The sequence below is a fragment of the Rutidosis leptorrhynchoides genome, unplaced genomic scaffold (genome assembly GCF_046630445.1).
Source record: "Rutidosis leptorrhynchoides isolate AG116_Rl617_1_P2 unplaced genomic scaffold, CSIRO_AGI_Rlap_v1 contig244, whole genome shotgun sequence".
NCBI classification, from domain to species: domain Eukaryota; kingdom Viridiplantae; phylum Streptophyta; class Magnoliopsida; order Asterales; family Asteraceae; genus Rutidosis; species Rutidosis leptorrhynchoides.
The window spans coordinates 17,064-34,652 of NW_027266493.1; the positions used below are offsets into that span (position 1 = coordinate 17,064).

General features: G+C 35.1%; 5 protein-coding genes across 5 annotated transcripts; 3 read left to right on the forward strand and 2 right to left on the reverse strand.

Annotated features, from left to right (window-relative positions):
- The first annotated feature begins 775 nt into the window (after nt 1–775).
- LOC139882222 (KRR1 small subunit processome component-like) lies at nt 776–3,004 on the forward strand. Its single transcript, XM_071866586.1, has 11 exons — nt 776–1,030; nt 1,145–1,255; nt 1,369–1,437; nt 1,560–1,616; nt 1,692–1,730; nt 1,834–1,938; nt 2,058–2,140; nt 2,238–2,319; nt 2,484–2,627; nt 2,715–2,780; nt 2,894–3,004. Exons 1-11 carry the CDS (start codon nt 776–778, stop codon nt 3,002–3,004), a joined length of 1,122 nt encoding a protein of 373 aa, XP_071722687.1.
- Nucleotides 3,005–3,645: 641 nt separating this feature from the next.
- On the forward strand, nt 3,646–8,414 carry LOC139882211 (glycolipid transfer protein 3-like). Its single transcript, XM_071866577.1, has 7 exons — nt 3,646–3,786; nt 7,184–7,298; nt 7,389–7,444; nt 7,549–7,679; nt 7,906–8,044; nt 8,150–8,293; nt 8,379–8,414. Exons 1-7 carry the CDS (start codon nt 3,646–3,648, stop codon nt 8,412–8,414), a joined length of 762 nt encoding a protein of 253 aa, XP_071722678.1.
- Nucleotides 8,415–8,949: 535 nt separating this feature from the next.
- LOC139882212 (endoglucanase 10-like) lies at nt 8,950–11,456 on the reverse strand. The gene is made up of 6 exons (XM_071866578.1): nt 11,102–11,456; nt 10,706–11,007; nt 10,026–10,508; nt 9,807–9,939; nt 9,547–9,719; nt 8,950–9,345 (listed from the first exon to the last, which is right to left on the reverse strand). Exons 1-6 carry the CDS (start codon nt 11,454–11,456, stop codon nt 8,950–8,952), a joined length of 1,842 nt encoding a protein of 613 aa, XP_071722679.1.
- A 2,370-nt stretch (nt 11,457–13,826) lies between these two features.
- On the forward strand, nt 13,827–15,175 carry LOC139882209 (uncharacterized protein C57A10.07-like). Its single transcript, XM_071866575.1, has 3 exons — nt 13,827–14,403; nt 14,652–14,776; nt 14,858–15,175. The coding sequence occupies exons 1-3, from the start codon at nt 13,827–13,829 to the stop codon at nt 15,173–15,175; spliced, it is 1,020 nt and encodes a 339-aa protein (XP_071722676.1).
- A 368-nt stretch (nt 15,176–15,543) lies between these two features.
- Nucleotides 15,544–16,739, reverse strand: LOC139882213 (thylakoid lumenal 15.0 kDa protein 2, chloroplastic-like). Its single transcript, XM_071866579.1, has 5 exons — nt 16,556–16,739; nt 16,329–16,432; nt 15,929–16,088; nt 15,716–15,825; nt 15,544–15,636 (listed from the first exon to the last, which is right to left on the reverse strand). The coding sequence occupies exons 1-5, from the start codon at nt 16,737–16,739 to the stop codon at nt 15,544–15,546; spliced, it is 651 nt and encodes a 216-aa protein (XP_071722680.1).
- Between the last annotated feature and the right edge of the window lie 850 nt (nt 16,740–17,589).

Below are 17,589 nucleotides of genomic sequence, written 5' to 3' on the forward strand. Positions count from 1 at the left end.
TAGTTCCTGTCAAGTTTCTTTTTTTTCACCACAAAGATTATTCTAGGCTTGCTATGGAGGTAAGGAATGCTACAACAGGAAAAGTAAAATCCTGCCAATTCTCTGTCTTTTACTTTTTCAACTTTCAGACAATCTTCAACAGTAGATTCTCTTTTAGCTTACAGAATACATGATCTTTTTTCTTCAACAAGGTATTGATTATACAGCTATAGAAAGATTGATTCGTTTACTTCATCCAAATTAGTTCAATTTCAGATTTAAGTTTTTGGTATAATTTTGTTGAGTTCGTTGCGCGTCTTCGGAATACACAACGAACACTTGTTACGATAACATAGGGATTCAAGATTATGTAGGATGAATCCATGACATCAATCGCTGATTTATTGCCCCTTAGTAACTACTCCCTCCGTCTCAAAATACATTGATGAATCTAAAATTAGAAAACATCATGTATTTTGAGACGGAGGGACGAAGGGAGTAGTAACTAGTAACAGTGTGAAGTGAACTCTGCTTAATTACTGCTGAGATATGGAGGATAAAATTGAGCTTTTTTCTCTTATACAGGGACTAATTTGTCAAACATTTAAACCCGGATCCATTTAGAGAGACCCTGCTCCGGTTCTGATTCGGGTTCAGTTAAATTGACGTTCAAAATTAGGGTTTATGGGTTTATCGATATTCATAATTTTGCGTCATCGGAGAAAGCCGTTATTTGGATTTCAGACTTAATCTTGTTTGCCCAGCGAATACTGCAAAAAAGATTAAATTTTGAGATATGGAGCAAGAAGCAGTGGAAAGGAAGCCGAAGCACAAAGGAAAGCATGACAAGCCAAAGCCATGGGATGACGACCCAAACATTAACCGATGGGACGTTGAAAAGTTCGATCCTTCCTGGAACGAAGGTGGGATGCTCGAAGTTAGCGCCTTTTCTACTCTCTTCCCTCGTTACAGAGAAAAGTACTTGCAAGAAGCTTGGCCTTCCGTCAAATCTGCTTTGAAAGAATATTTCATCGCTTGTGATCTCGACCTGGTCAGTCTTTTTTAAATTTTGGGACATTTTTTTGACTTGGGTCAGTGTCAATTCTAATTGTTAATGAGCTTAGCATTGATTGTAATATTGGGTTTATTTGTTGATGTTAATCAGGTTAAAGGGCAAATGACAGTTTCAACAACTAGGAAAACAAGGGACCCTTATATTATAATCAAAGCCAGGGACCTTATTAAGCTCTTGTCAAGAAGTGTACCAGCACCTCAGGTCATTTGTTTACTTGGTTTTCTTATTTTGGGTGCTCCTAAAGAATTAAGCTTTTACGTGTTTGATTTATGCGCATGATTTCAATGTGCTTATTGTTGTTTTTGATGTTATAGGCAGTAAAAGTACTACAGGATAATATGAACTGTGACATTATCAAGATACAGGGCCTAGTCCGTAATAAGGTAAGAAAACTGCCACGGCTTGATATTATGCAAAATTTATTCGACAACCTGGTGTATAATAATTTGGTCCATCGAAGTCATCATATATTAACATATCCTGTTTGATGTCTGTTATTCTGTAGGAACGATTTGTTAAACGAAGACAGCGTCTTGTCGGCCCAAATTCTTCCACGCTTAAGGTGTGTTCAATTCTCACACGGAAAATACTAAGTTAAGTAGCTTGTTAGTAATTAACAACAATGTGCTGTGTGCAGGCACTTGAAATATTGACGGGATGCTATATTCTCGTTCAGGTATTTGTACTTGTTATTCCTAGTTTAAATTGCTTCCTTTTGGTGTTAGGTTTGAGTAGAAGATGGCGACCTAAATTCTCTTTTATTCTTGTAATTTAACCAGGGATACACTGTGGCTGCTATGGGTTCATTTAAAGGTTTGAAGCAAATTAGAAGGATTGTGGAGGACTGCATGCTGAATCAAATGCATCCTGTATACCATGTCAAGGTGAAAGACTAGCATTATTTTTATTTTTAAAAAAAAATTATCATTTTGGTTTTCTTTTTGCTTGAAGATTTTTTTTGTGTTCTCTTTTTCACTGCTGCACCTTTTTCTTTGTTCGACAGGTTCTAATGATCAAGAAGGAGCTTGAAAAGGATCCAACGCTTGCGACTGAAAACTGGGATAGATTCCTTCCAAAGTTTAAGAAGTACGACGAGGCACCATTTTGTCCATTTCATGTATATTGTAGCTTCCATTCTGTGCCATTTTTCCTTCGCACATTAACTCGCTATGACCAACTTCAGGAAAAATGTAAAACAGAAGAAGGTCAAGGTGTCAGAGAAGAAGCCATACACACCATTCCCTCCTGCTCAACAGCCTAGAAAGGTGAGATCAATATTGTTGTTTTCGCTTCTATACAATGTTTCTTTTTTGTTTGCCTGTGCTTGTTCTTTGGAAATGTTTTAAGTGTGATGGTGTTATCCTTGTGCTAGAAACGTGTTGATTTGTAATCTAAATTTATGCTACTTCATGTTCTATGATATTTGCAGATGGACGTGGAACTAGAGACTGGAGAGTATTTTATGAGTGAGAAAAAGAAATCAGCAAAGAAATGGGAAGATAGAATGGCGAAGCAAGCTGAAAAAACAGCCGAAAACAAAAGAAAGAGAGAAGCTGCATTTGTCCCGCCCAAGGTAACTCCACTTTATTTCTTCTTTCTGTTGATTTTCTAGTCATGGTTTTGCCTTTTTCTTTTGTATAACTTTTCTGAGACATTGCAGGAACCTGCGAAGGGGGATGCTGGCAAGAATGAGGATGATATAGCTGCCATGGCTACATCTTTAAAGGTAATTCATATTATAAAATCATAATATTGCGGCTATCTCATTTAGATACATGAAATGAGGAGTTTTTATGTTTCTGTCCTTTTTTTAATGCGGTTAAATCAATTGCTCAACAGAAAAAGGCCAAGGAGTTGAAGAACAAAAAATCATCCCAGAACATCAATGCTGAAGAATATATTGCAGTATCCGCTGAGAAAACTTCTAAAAAGAAAGCAAAGCATTCTTAAGGTAACTATGGAGGGGAAAACTGTATTCTTATTGATACAGTTACATTTTAGTTATTTTTGCTTTATTTTTGATGTGATCCCATACAAACATAAACTTGTGTACTATTAAGTTTCACATAACGAAGAATTTATTAGACTCAATCTTAACTTGTGAAAACGTTAAAGCTAGGATGGCTCGAAATGATTTTGACCATAATCCTTGGACATGAAAACCGAACATGTCTTTAATTCGTAGTCTTTGTATAAGCGTCGAGAATATCAAGTAGCATCACTGATTGTTCCTGTAGGTTAAACGATTTCTGCTGCAACCCTGCAAAACAAGGAACCATGATTAGTTGCAGAGAATGAGTTCAAAATAGGATGTTTGAATTTATGTAACAGATGTTGTGTAGTAATAAATTTACCCTGAGCTGCAGCACTTATAGCTTTTAACAATTTGTGTAGACTTGCCGATGAAAATGGCATCTTTTCTTGCATCAAATCCTTAGGTCTGACTGGAAAATCTTCCACTCCAGTTATGGTTCTATTATACATTTACCAACTTTTACCACTTAGAATCGGGAAAATTAAAGGAAACGTTACGTTGTTATGTTAGAGTTTATCATCCCTAAGCTAGCTTTTGAGTAATATAATGTTACCTGATGAAGAGATTGTCATTAACCCTTTCAAAGCCAAACTCATTGCTACCAGTGAAAAATGGAATCTCATTGGCTTTTCCCCCACGTAACCACTCTGTCGTGCGAAATTTTGTGCTGATCAGTGAAAAACCACGAGAAACTGAAGTTCAAATGGGGAAAATAGGTTACCTAATTGCCAAGTTACGCTAGCAGTGAGATTTTCTTCTTCCTTTGAGCTGGAAGTCATATTTTTGGTGACGACACTTATACTTTTGGCCACCACACGAATGTTTGGTCCCATGGCAACCATTACTTTCCGAAGATAGCTCAAAATGTTCTGTATAAGGCAAATGAATACATCAATATTTTCTTTTTAATTTTTTTTTTCACTATTTATCGTTAATATTTCCTGACCCCTTTCGTCTGATAATCGGTATGCTCTTCCATTTGTCAGGCAAATATTTAACGAAATTTACATAATAAATCTAACAATAAAAAAAGGCAAACCCCATAGCGCTAATGCTCCCCGTTTAGGGGTATGAGAGAGGATGTCAATGTATGCAACATTTTCTTTGCAATTGCAAAAAGGCTATTTTCGTGACTCGAGTGAGCAGCCTCTCACTTCGTTAGAAAAGTAATGATGTTCCGCATATTTTAAAATTTTTTTTACCTGTTTTCCATCATATGGGAACTGAAGAATGAGGCCGAGAAGAGCACAATTGTCGGAGACAATTAGGTTTAGTTTCTCAGTGCTCTTCAGATTAATGGCATTGTAGAATAGTTTGACCAACTCTTGAGCTTGTTCGGTCAAAGGCAATCCCTGAGCATCTGATCGATCATCATCAATGGCCTGAATTCGCCATTGATCACGATTCTCTAATTTGTTGATTCTACTCGGTGTTTTCTGTGTCCTATGTGTAAAAGATGATGTCAACATAGGGTTTGGATTGATGGAAATTTGAGTGACAGCAAAGTTTGCATTTCCACGTGGCAAGGACGAGTTTGTCCTGTTTTTTAAGCTCGAGGAAGATCCATTAATGGATGGTACTAGTGCCATGGAAGCCATTATGGAGTTCTATGTGAAATAAGCATATGATGATATATCCTGCATTTATAACCTAGCTACAATAGTTGTTGCTTGTACTACAATATCTGTTGCTTGTATTACAATCTTCTTTATTAAAAAAAAAAAGTTGAAATTCCAGGATTGCTAATGAGGTAAAGAATTCATTTGCTTTACCAATCTTTTTTTGCTTTTTTACCCTACAGAGGAAAGTAAAAGTGCTAGTATTATGCATCACATGATTCACATTTATGTCAATCAAATGGGCCTAAAATTTATTGATTTTCGGTCCAACTATAGCCCACAGCGTCACGGACCAAAAACCATAACCCATCGGCTCTAGTCCCAGGTCAAAGTGAAACGCTAACCAAATTACTCCATCATATCGTAATCTTAAAAAATACATGTTTATACATTATTTATTATTCAAAAGTCATTGAATGTTTATATAAGTAGAATAATTGTGAAATTATTAAAAAATATGATCGGAAAGAATAGATCAAATATGCATGAATTTCATAAAATGATATTTAAAATAGATCAAAACAAATTTTATTACGCAACACTTAAAATGGATCAAAGGGAATACTTGACAAATTAGACTTAAGTTACTTGTCTGATTGCGATTCAAAATCAAAATTATTGTAAAGTCTATGCTAACCAAATTATATATCTATACATATATGGCAGTTAATACTGTAATTTTTATAAACCTTTCTCGTGGGGTGTTACTTTTACGTACTCCCCGTTCTTAAACGTATCTCATGCAAAAGTCTCTCATTTCGATCACATCATAAACCTTTCTCGTGGGGTGTTATTTTTACGTACTCCCCATTCTTAAACGTATCTCATGCAAAAGTCTCTCATTTCGATCACATCATAAACCTTTCTCGTGGGGTGTTACTTTTACGTACTCCCCATTCTTAAACGTATCTCATGCAAAAGTCTCTCATTTCGATCACATCAACGAATGGAAAAAATTAAGAGAGTTCAATGCTATAATCTCTTTTATGTATAATGTCAATAGAGAGAAAATTAAAATACGATGAAAATACGGAAATTGAGAGATTCAAAATTTTTACTCCAATTCTGTTTTAAATCTCTTACAACTTCCGTATCAAAATAGATGTAATTTTTTTAATACAAATTATATGTAAAAATTTGTATCTATTTTGAGACGGAAATAGTATTTATGCCACCTACACTTAAACTAGCATTAGAGACCTTCTTCTATCTCTCTCTCTTTTGGTTTGAATGAATATTTATATATTCTACACTAATAATCTTTTGTTTCCACATATAGTTTTGTGGATAACTTTGTTACGTCTTATCTTGATGACATCATTTATAATTAATACTAGTTTAACATTGTGTTAATCAACGTCGACTCCCTTTTAAATTCCTAGCATTTGGGAGCATTGTTAATGGCAATTTGGCATTTAGAAGTTATTGCACAGTCCCTGATTAAGATTTAACATTAGGAATCATTACTTTTCACACCCTTCATCCTACTACTTGCCAGTTGTTTATTTATATATACTCGTCGTATTATTTAAATTGAAAAATCTGAAATATTTTATAATTGACCTGTGATGCAATTCTACCAGCTAATATATATTTTAATTTTAATCTTCATGACTATACATATATATATATATATACAAAAAAAAAAAAAAAAAAAAAAAAGAACCTTCAAAGTTGCTTATCATGTTATGCTGATGCACATCTCTCTTTGATATATTGTTAGTTACGCGATCAACGTTGAACCATGTTTGATTATTCTATTAGTTTTTTGCCAGTTGAATTAGGCCTATGAATTCTTCATCTAAATATTTCCTATCGTTGTCTCGAAACTCGCACCTCAATAGTTTCGCTTATCATATAGCTTATGATCATGCGCTTTGCTTCGACCTTAACATGAAATCAAAGTTTAACGATGCGAAATAAACTTCAATTATTAGAGAAATTAAGGTCAGTGATCAGCTAATGGAGATTAGTTTTGAACATGTCAACGCTCATACATTGTGTAGATTCATGAATGTTTTGGATAAAGAAAAATAAAAAAAGAATGAGAATAACTTAGGTACGGATATGCAATATGTCATTTTAGATTTGAAAAGAATCTCAATTGTAAGCACACCATGAATAATTAAGTTTAAAGTTGAGCTAGCCATGACTTTGTGCTGGCATGATTTGTGACAGAATCTCTCTCTATTCACTTCAATCAAGATATGGGAAAAAATATTTAAAAGGGAATAGCATTGACCTATACAACATAAAATATAAAAAATAACATATTTTTGCTAAGATGAGTTTTTGATATGTGGTATAGACTCAGAAATAACTAGGTCAGACAAGTTAAAAGGTCAATACACTGTCAATATCCGTACTGTAGAAAGCATGGTGCTAGCTATATATAAATAGGAATCTTGCTAAGATGAGTTCTAAGAGCAGGAAAGCAGAAGGTAGTAGAGAATAGAATTGGTGATGGATTCTCAGATACAATCCGCCATTGATGAGATCTCGACGATCATCGAACTTAAGGATAATTCGTCCGCTTATATACCCACTAGGCCTTTCTTAAATGTTTGCAATTCAGTCCTTCAGGTTCTTGGTTAGTTTCTGATCTCTAATCTTTATTAATATGCTGTAGTTTTATTGATCTTAAATGAATTTCTGTTTTGTATTTGTTATGATTTTGCAGAGAAGATAGGTCCAACCATGTCTGTTCTTAGGCACGACATAAGCCAGAACATTCAGGCAATTGCTAGATTGATAATCTCTAGAATATGAAAATTTCGGCTGATTGATCATTTCCTACATATAATTAACGTGTTGGTATCTTTGATTCTTTGTTAACACAGAAATTGGATATTCTATATGAATCTGATACATCAAGGTACTCAAATTTGATTGATGTGTTGGAGAAAGAGGCTGGTGAAGGCACTGGAAGAAAGGGGGAAAGCTGCAGCAAAGCTATTTTGTGGCTCACCAGGTATATTTATTCATTTACACGATATTTATTAAAAAACTTAGGTGCCATTCTATAGATAACTTATATGTATTTCCTTGCATAAAATGATACTATATTCGACCAATGTGATCAAATACTATCAATTTAAGCAAAGAAACACATGTAATGTAACTATAGAAATGCATGTAAGTCCAGACCCAATAGTATATGATCAGTCGCTGATCATTAATTAATGTTGTACGTACAGATGCTTAGATTTCACAGTGGCATTGCTCGAAAGAATGGTGGAAAATGATGAGGAGCACAACATGGAGGAAGTTGTGGAAGAATCCTACGTTATCACATTGAAACCCTGGCATGGATGGATTTCATTTGCTGCTTTTCGAGTAACTTAAAACTTATTTCTCATAGCGTACCAGGGTTTGCCCTTTCTTTCAGTGTCCTCATGAAGCTAATAACAAATTACTAATTGCATTATAAATTACTTGCAGGTTGCCATAAGACTGGTGCCTGATAAGAAAACCTTCATCAGCATCCTTATGTCCAACTACGAGGATTACAGCAAGCTTCAAGCGGACATGGAATCCTTTGTTTCATTACTTGCACCAATCTTACAAGATTGCCACTCTATACTGGTAATAAGCGCCCATATAATCTTCATTAATTATTAATGTTATCTTTCATTAAGGTTTCAGTTTCTATTCTATGTTTGCATTGCAGAGACAGTATAACATGGATGGCTTAAAGTCTACGTAAAGATCGATGTCATCAGGCAATGCCAGCAGAATTATATCCATATATGTACAATATTATAGAGAGCCACTTAGGAAAATTTGTATCTTGCAGTATCTCTCATGATACTAACTGGCAACACGAATACATTTACTACATTTGTATCAAAATAGATGATGTTTTCTATTGAACTACCGAAACATCATGTATTTTAAGACGAAGTGAGGATCTTATTTTTTGAAATATGTGACTTGGAATTTAATAAATATTTTATATTATTCATTGAAATTAAGCTTATGAATTATTCTTAATTGCATTGCTTGGATGAATAGACGTACTATGATTAACTGTTGACAGGTTTCCTTAATTCTTCTTGATTAAGGGAAAAAATAAAAAAATGGGGACCAATTTTTTTAAAAAAAACATTAAATAGTAAGCTTAGATCCCTACATTGTACCTTATATATTTTAAATCCAGTCAAAATGCAGCCTAGTTTTGACAGTATACCTTAAGAATATATGAATGATTGTTGTGCAAGTTAAGTAGTAGTGAAATAAGATCAAACAAGTAAATGGATATTGTCAAAGATTCCAGACTGATCTATTCCTAAATGAAACCAACTAGAAATTCCAGCAGACTTAGTCGGAGGATCATGAGAAGCAATAAGAGCAGCTACTAAAGCAGCATTACTTGCAATGGAAGGCTGAGTGAATGATGGTTTCTCCCTTTCGTCTAGGAATTTGTCGTGTTGGTCTGGTCCTCCAACCATGGCTCCTGTTAGAATATTCGGATTCGATTCGTTGGAGTTTTTCCAGTGAATCCCCTCTGTACAAGTGTAGTCTTTGCCATTCCTAGGAATGGACGCGCCTCTGTGGTGAACATGGGTTGGATATTTATGTCCAAATCCAACCATATAGCTCATCTTCATTGGATTCTCTCCTAGTATGTAGTTAACCTGTACGAAATAATAACTAAATAAATAAACATTGAGAAACATCAGGATCTTACTTGAGGGGTAAGGTGTTTCGATGCATAGTTTTGATTGATGCGCTCGTCTTAGATTTAGGGTCCCTCTATACTATTCTATTTCGGTTCTTACCTAAAAAAACATCAGGAAATTAGCAATTTCTTGAATTGGATTTTGATCAAAGCTTGCCTGAGACATGGAGAACTTTCGAAGCATATGGAGGGTAAATCCTTGGTCACCACAGCGAGAACCAGATCCTCGGAGAATATCTAGGTAATCGCTGTAAAGCTTGCTTAGAAATGAGGCCCCAGACGCAAACTGAAGCGGGGCGCTGTGATCAGGCCTTAACAGGATCAATCCACCTATATCAAGAAATTTGCAGCAAATTCAGTTGTGGAACATACAGATTCAACATTCCATATAAAAATATGGATCAGGAATACAATTACCTGGTGTCCTATCGAATATTCCATCGAAAATGTAAGAGCACATAATCTGATCAGTCATCATTGATGATTTTGCCAATGCATCTTCATAAGGGTAGCCAGGATCAAGAAAGAATCTTAATCTTGTCAGCAAAACCTGCAAACCAATACATTCGAGAAGATTGTTATAATTGAATATTTTCTTGAGGAAAAACTAAAATGATTAATAGTGGAGTATTTTACCATGTTAGCAGTGAGCTTATTGTTCCAATCAAAGATTCCATGATCAAAGCTTTTCTCAGCGCTAGCCGCTGAATCAAATTCTTTTGTAGCATAACTTAGATAAGTTGTGTTTCCAGTTGCAAAGAACAACCAAGTTCCTCCCCAAATGAGCTCGTCCTTGTATCCTGACGAGTTATAGAATTTTCTTCCGTCACCTCGACAACCATCAATATCCGTATACGTATCATGATGATGATGGCCGTGGCCTGCCTCTGTTGAGACTAGGAATAATTTCTCAGCTGCTTTGACTAATGTTTTTGAGTAATCGGAGTTTTCCTTGAATACTAATGAAGATGCTGACAGAGCTGCAACAATTTCTCCTGATAGATCAGAAGCCTTGCTGTCGCAAACCGAAACATGTCTCGGATACTTCATGTCTTCTGGTCTTTGCCAGCAACTTATATCATTTTCTTTACTAGAATTAGTATTATCTCCACCACCAACCTAAATTTCAACCAAAAAAACTGTATTATTGTTAATTTTCTTCAGCATTTCAGATCAATCTCGACAACTTTTCATTCGAGACTTATTTCTGTTGACAATTTGAGGCTGTCCTTCCAAACAAGTGTCGTATTATATTAATTTCAATTATCAGAATACGCAACGAAAAAGGAATAATTAACTTTTTAATTTATTCTTGCCTGAGAATACAAAATTGTTGGATCCCTTGTTGAATTTGGATGAACTAAGGCCTTGAGAAGATAATCACTTCCCCATTTGATAATATCTTTGACATGGTCAAGCTCGTCAATATCTTCATATTTTTCATGATATTCAATCACAGACCAGCTTAATAGCGTGACAGAGTAAGCTGTTGGGAAAGTGAACTTAATATTATTTCCAGAATCATAGAATCCTCCGACGAGATTGGCTATCGTATTCCCATCTTTCAGTCCTGAGTCTCCCCTGAATTTCACCACACTGTTTTTAGGATAAACGCCAGCTGAAATATGAAAAACAAGTACCGTCAAGTAATTACATTTATAAGAAAATAATGAAATTTCATAACTAAAATGAGATGAAGAATTCTAATTTACATTTTTGTGCGTCGAAAAATGTTAGAGCCTGATTGACCGCGAGTGTTAGGTTCTTTCCAGGTTTATGATATTCGTGTTTATGAGGCAAAAGTTTTACAAGAAGAGAAACAAATAGGATTAGCAGGATGACAGAAACTAAGACGAAAACGAAACGTTTCAATTCCTTTTTGTCTCTTATTATGAGCTCGTACTCGAAGGATTTTGCGTACTGAGAAGGCAATGGATGGTAACCATTTCCAGAAGCAGGCGCAAGTGGGTTCAGATCAACCTCGATAGAGTTCCATCTACTCGCCGATGGAAGAACCCTGCTGGCTTCGGAAACTGAATGAAAAAACCTAGGAGGTTGTCTCTCCATAGAATAAGTAGTTGAACTTGAACTTTCTAGGATTTGTAAATGTGTTTGTTTTCCTGGAAAATCCTAGTTAGAACAAGAAAATTATATAGGTGGGGGTTTAGTGCAGCCTAATGAGTTGATTAAGCTTGCCAATGATAAACACACTAACAGGACAATGAATACAAAAGTTATGCTGCATCTATAAGATAACATTATTATTAACATTCATAATCCATAATTGTACAAAAACTATTTGTCAATTAGATACAAATGAGACACAAAGTTGATTCAATCAAACATTTCCTAGCAGGGTAATTTAGTATTTCTGTTAATTCAAAAACTCATTTAAGTGGTGTGCTGTCAATCTTGATTTTAAGTAATTTTGATTATCAATGATTATTAAGATTAGTTGTAGGCATATATTAGCTAAAAGAAGGGTTGTGTGTTGGCGTTAATTACAATCAACATGGTTTGTCTATCTTTGGAAGATAGTAACTCCTAAAGCTGGCAGAGGATCAAAATGAGTTTTTTCTTTAATCTTTTTACGCCGTCCATATTAAATAAAACTTGCAATCGCATATTCTTTTTTCACTAGTTACTTATGTGCAGCCAAATGCTTCTTCGTTAAAAAATAGGATTTAAGAATTGTCCATAGATAATAAATCCAGGAATTGGATTTCCTAGAGGTCACGTCAATTGTCTACATTGAGGATTCTGTAAGGAAGATCTCAATATATCCATGACTAGACAATGCCATCATCAAATTTGATTTCAGGACATAACTTAAAGTTCTAATGCTATAAAATAAAAAGTAACACAAGTAAAATACACTTCATGTAAGGATCTTAAAGAGACGTGAACTAATGGGTATCTGATTGAGAAAAATTTTTAGCACGTCATCAGTCATGCATGCATATGATTGATATTTTGACCATATATGCGTGATAAAATGTGATTCATATGACTAAGATATGAAATTTCAACTTAAGATGTTTTCTCGGATTTGATACCCGTTTACTTAAGTTGTTTGCAATGTAGTGAGTAGTGGCTGGTTACAGGGATTTTGACGACGTAAAGAGAGAAATTTGTGCTATTAAGAGTTCAAAACAAAAGTCCAAATACTTGTGCTTTGCGTTTGATGAAAGAAACTAGGTCTATTAGCTTTAATGATGATGGAAGTGCTTATCATATCATGAGTTTTAACTTCAAAAGTAACTTGAAAATTTTAGAAACAATCCCAAAAACGGAAAAAAAAGAGTCAAATCGATTTTCAAATGATTCTACTTTGTCTGCACCAATTCAGATGAATTACTTAACTCAAAAGAAAATTAATGGAACAGCATATAGTGGAAATGAAATCATCCATTTTTTTTCTTTCTTTTCATAACCACCCTTTTAAAAAACAATTACTTAATGATTTAATATTTTTATGTTGGAGAGACGCGAAAATGTTCCCGAGCGACGACACTCTACAGGGTTTTATTTGCTCCCTTTCCTCCGTATCACAATACATGATATTTTATATTTTTTTTTATATAAACATATAACTAGATACATATCAATTTGAATAAATAAAATTTACAATTAAATTGTAATTAAAATAAATTGAAAAAGTCTTTCTATTGTCTATAAGATATGGAAAACATAATCTATCGTGTTAAGAAGGTAGTAATTTATAAAGATAACGTTACGTCAGGGTCTTTAGAGATGAAAGATAACGTCAGGGTCAAAGTAGACGAAACGGAAAACCTTAGGGGGTGAGTTAATGGGATTACTTTACCCAGTCATTGAGCCCATTGTAACTCAACTTAGGCCCACAATATTAAACTGGGCCCATAATTTAAAAACGAATTTGCAATTTATCTGATAACTGGAAAATCTGAATATTTTCTTTGTTCATACCTTCTTTCATATCGGAGGAGATCACCTGAAATTGAAAGATTTATAGCAATTGATTGATAAACAAACGATCTCAAAAGACAAGTCAAAATATAACAAAGAAGAGTGTTCATTGCTCATTTTTCAAACATACACATTAATTATTCGTAAATGCTACGCCCTGTATTGTCGAGCGTTCATCTTTCTTTCCGTTACACATTCCTGTGGAGAAATTCTTGTGCTCCATTTTTTCTGCAAATCATCTGTAATTTTCTTTGCACGATCAATTTTCTCTGAAATATCCATCTGGGTATGTTTGATTTCTTTATCCTATCCATAAAGTTTGATACTTGATTGATCTCAGTGAATGATCCATCTGGGCATGTTTGATTTCTTTAATATGTCCATAAAGTTTGATGCTTGAGTGATGTCAACGATTGTTCCATCTGGGTATGTTTGATTTCTCTATCCAATTCTGGATTTAAATGCATTGTCTGGATTGTTCTTATTATCATGACCAGCTATCCAATTGTGTTAAATAGCTCCAAATCCTTCATTGCATATCCCATTGATATAGAACCAGGATCCATCAGGGGAGGTATACGAAAGTCGAAGACATTTCAACCTTTCACGATGCTTAAATCGTTTGTTAATCGTATTCATTATTATTGCAAGCTCCATCCACTTGTAGCTTCTATCATTTCATTGTCATTGGGGCTCATTGTTGTTCTAATAGTCTTGTCACTACATGGGAACGTCCATTATCGAATGTCAGTGTTGATTACCGGAGAAGATGATGAATACCCCTTTGCAAAGCTTAAGAATCTTGTTATGGTTGCTGGCCATTCAGTTTATATAAGTAGTAATTGTGGGAAGGTAGATAAAGAGGATTCTTGGTTTTTGGAGTCATATCAGAGGAATCCTGGTCAAGCTGATACTTTTTTGAGTCATATGGAGAAAGGAGTTGAGATTACAGCACATGATGATGACGCTTTGCTTTTGTTTAGTGGCGGCGAGACGAGGAAAGAGGCTGGCCCTCGAAGTGAGGCTCAGAGTTATTGGACCGTTTCAGATTCCAAAGGATGGTTTGGTGAGTTACGCATTTTCCTTATTTTTTGTGGTTATCTAGTTCTTACTCGATTTTGGGCAGCTTTGGCGCAACCGGTTAAGGTTGCTCCTAGAGGTCACAAGTTCGCGTCTGAAACAGCCTTTTTACAATTGCAAGGGAAGTCCGCATACAATGACATTCTCCCCATGGGGGGAGCCTTACTGCACAAGGGTTTGCACTTTAGTTCTCACTCGATTTTGTTCTGTTGTGAACTTGTGATTGCAATGTAGGCAAGGCTGAAAGCGTAAGGTGGAGGGCAATGACAGAGGAACATGCAAGAGATAGCTTTGAGAATCTCCTCTTTAGTGTATGTAGATTCCGGGAGCTTACTGGCAAATATCCTGAGAACATAACCGTAAGTCAATTTCCAACATCCATCTTTCAAATAATATTGATTGCATCAGAGTTTCACTTATAATATATAGAAAACTCGCAGGTTGTAAGTTATGATTTCAAAGAGATAAGATTTGCAAATCAGCATAGGTCAGCTATTCGATTTCCAGAATCGAGGTTTTTTTACTCAGGCACACTGGCTACGCCAAGCTCAAAAGAAGCAGCTTTTAAAGGCGAGGCATTGGTGAGGAGCCATTTTCTGGAAGATCCATATGGATGTCGGAGTTCTCTATGGCGTAAGAAATTGAAGCGTGACCCATTTCATCGCTCAATCCCTTACCCAAATGGCTGTCCTGAGATTCGAGACTTGTTTATATATTGTGGTCAAACTCTTTATCCAGGTTCTCTACCCTGGACTTAACTTGGAATAGAAGCAACCAAATTTATCAATGTATTTACTTCTCCTCATCTGGAAATACATATACTTGTAGCACAAACCAAATGATATGATCGATACAGTTATAAAAAGAAAGATTGCTTTATTTCAATATAAGTTGTAGACAACAGAAAGTTTGAATCTTTGATCCTTTCGATCCATCTTAAATACATTTGGATTATTACATGATTTAGACAGATGCTATCTAAATTACATAGGGATTGCAACACATTGATTACAGAAAAATCAACATTATCACTGTGTTCAAATCAACTATTTTGAGACGGAGGTAATTTTACATTGCGCTGCCTGCACAAAAGAATCGAGCCTAGAGTGACATATCCGTATCCGTATTATTTTACCTCAGAGCAATTGTTCGGACCAACAGGCTCTCTCAGGCAATTAGATATTGCCATAACAGCAGCTTCAATAGATGCATCTTCTCCCTGTTTCAGTAAATATCATAAAACTAAATGTATATTATTATGCCTTTAATCCAGTAAAAGTGTAACCAGCAAAAATCACCTGCTCTTTCCAGTAGAAAATGTTTCCGTATTTCCCGGCCAAACGGCTCCAAAAGCTACGTGGGATATCTAAATCTACTGTAGCCCCCACGTTGAAATTCAGTATGTTTCCTGGTTTTAACATAAGAAACTCGTGCATATGAATTGCCAAACCAAGATAAAAATCCATCATTGTAATAATCTAGTAAACAAAAGACAAACTTTATTTCATTACCAAAGGTGGGATCAGCGACGAAAACGATTGTTCGATCGTCCACCTGCCAAAAATCTTTAATGGCCAATCCTGGTGTATCGGGATAATTTTGAGCTAGAACTCGTAATTTGAACCCAGTGTCCTTTTCAATATCGACAATCTCCTGCGATATTCTTCTCTCCTGCACAAGTATCAATCGGACATTCAGCAGGGAAATTGCAAATCGTGTTCGCATAGCACTTCCAAATGTCGATAAGATGAACCAGCAAGACAAAAACTGAACCCCATTAAACTACATTTATCTACCACCTGATAAATCCAGACCAGCTTCAACACACTCATTTCAAACTATAACCTCATCATAGGTTGCTCGAAAGTCGTTATCTGAATATATCGAAATAAGAAGCATAGTATAACAGACCTGGCCATCGGAGAGAAAGCCAGCAACATCAATGACAGGAGAGAATTCTTTAGGAAGCAATTCTGGTTTGTTGACACCAACTTTTGCTTCTGCAAACCCAGCTCCTGAAAATCCCATTTACAAAGTTCTTAAATCCAGAAAACAATCTCAATATCAACAATGAACCCATATGCAAAATTGGTATTTCTCAAAAGCATTCATGAAAGAAAGAAAGAAAGAAATATTGCCTGTGAGAGAGAAGCTAAGTGTTAATGCACCCGAGAGCAGAAAATTGAGAGATTTAGCTCGAAATTCAGATACCCATACATGATTAATAATAGGTTTCGAAGAACATCTCTGAGATGAAGAAGATGATGCTTTGATGGTCACTTGAGTTAAAGGAAGAGATGGGTACAATTTGAGAACCGCCATTGTTGTTTTCAAACTTTGTCTGAACTCTGAACAAAAAAGCTCTTTTTTAATAGGATGTGGATAACCGATAAGGGATAGTTCATATATTACATTCCGCGAAAATAACCGTTCGATCCCTATTTTTAACATTTTTAAATCGTTTCATTTCGTGGAATATAAAGTGTATTATTTCATCTCAATATTTATATTTTCATGTTAAAATTTGCCCATATAATTTGCCTATATATCACTACTAAAAAATTATAGCACAAATATATTACGTATAAAAATATGACACCTAAACTTTATTATCCCAAATCAAGCTATCACATAACAAACGTATTCTTATATCCAATCAATCCCAACCACCGAAATTTTATATACGAACCGAACCTAAAAATTAATAATCAAATATGTACATGTTTTAAGTTAATATTACTTGGTGCTTAATTTGTTTTTGTCCTCTCATTTGCCTCAACCTTTTCTTCCGCAAGAAATTAAACCCTAACAAATATATACACGAGTCATCCATTACTTGCAACTTCTGCCATTGAAGTTGACGGCCATGTCAGCTTTCCGTCACGACGTCTAGTAATTTTGTCTATCGGAAACAAAGTAGAGGCCAACCGTTGAATGTGAAAATTCAGGTAGTAAACGCCATTTTCGGATTAGTCCAGGTTTGATAATGCCAATATACCTCAAAATTCTGATTTTTTTCAATTTCGTAGGGAATGTCTAAAATCAACCCAATTGACCAAAGGAAAAAAAAAAGATTTCTTGATTAAAAAGAAGAGATTTTAAGGAACCATCAGAAACCTAAAAGATTATCAACAAAAACCTTGAAAAAGGCTTTACAGTCCGCATCATGGTC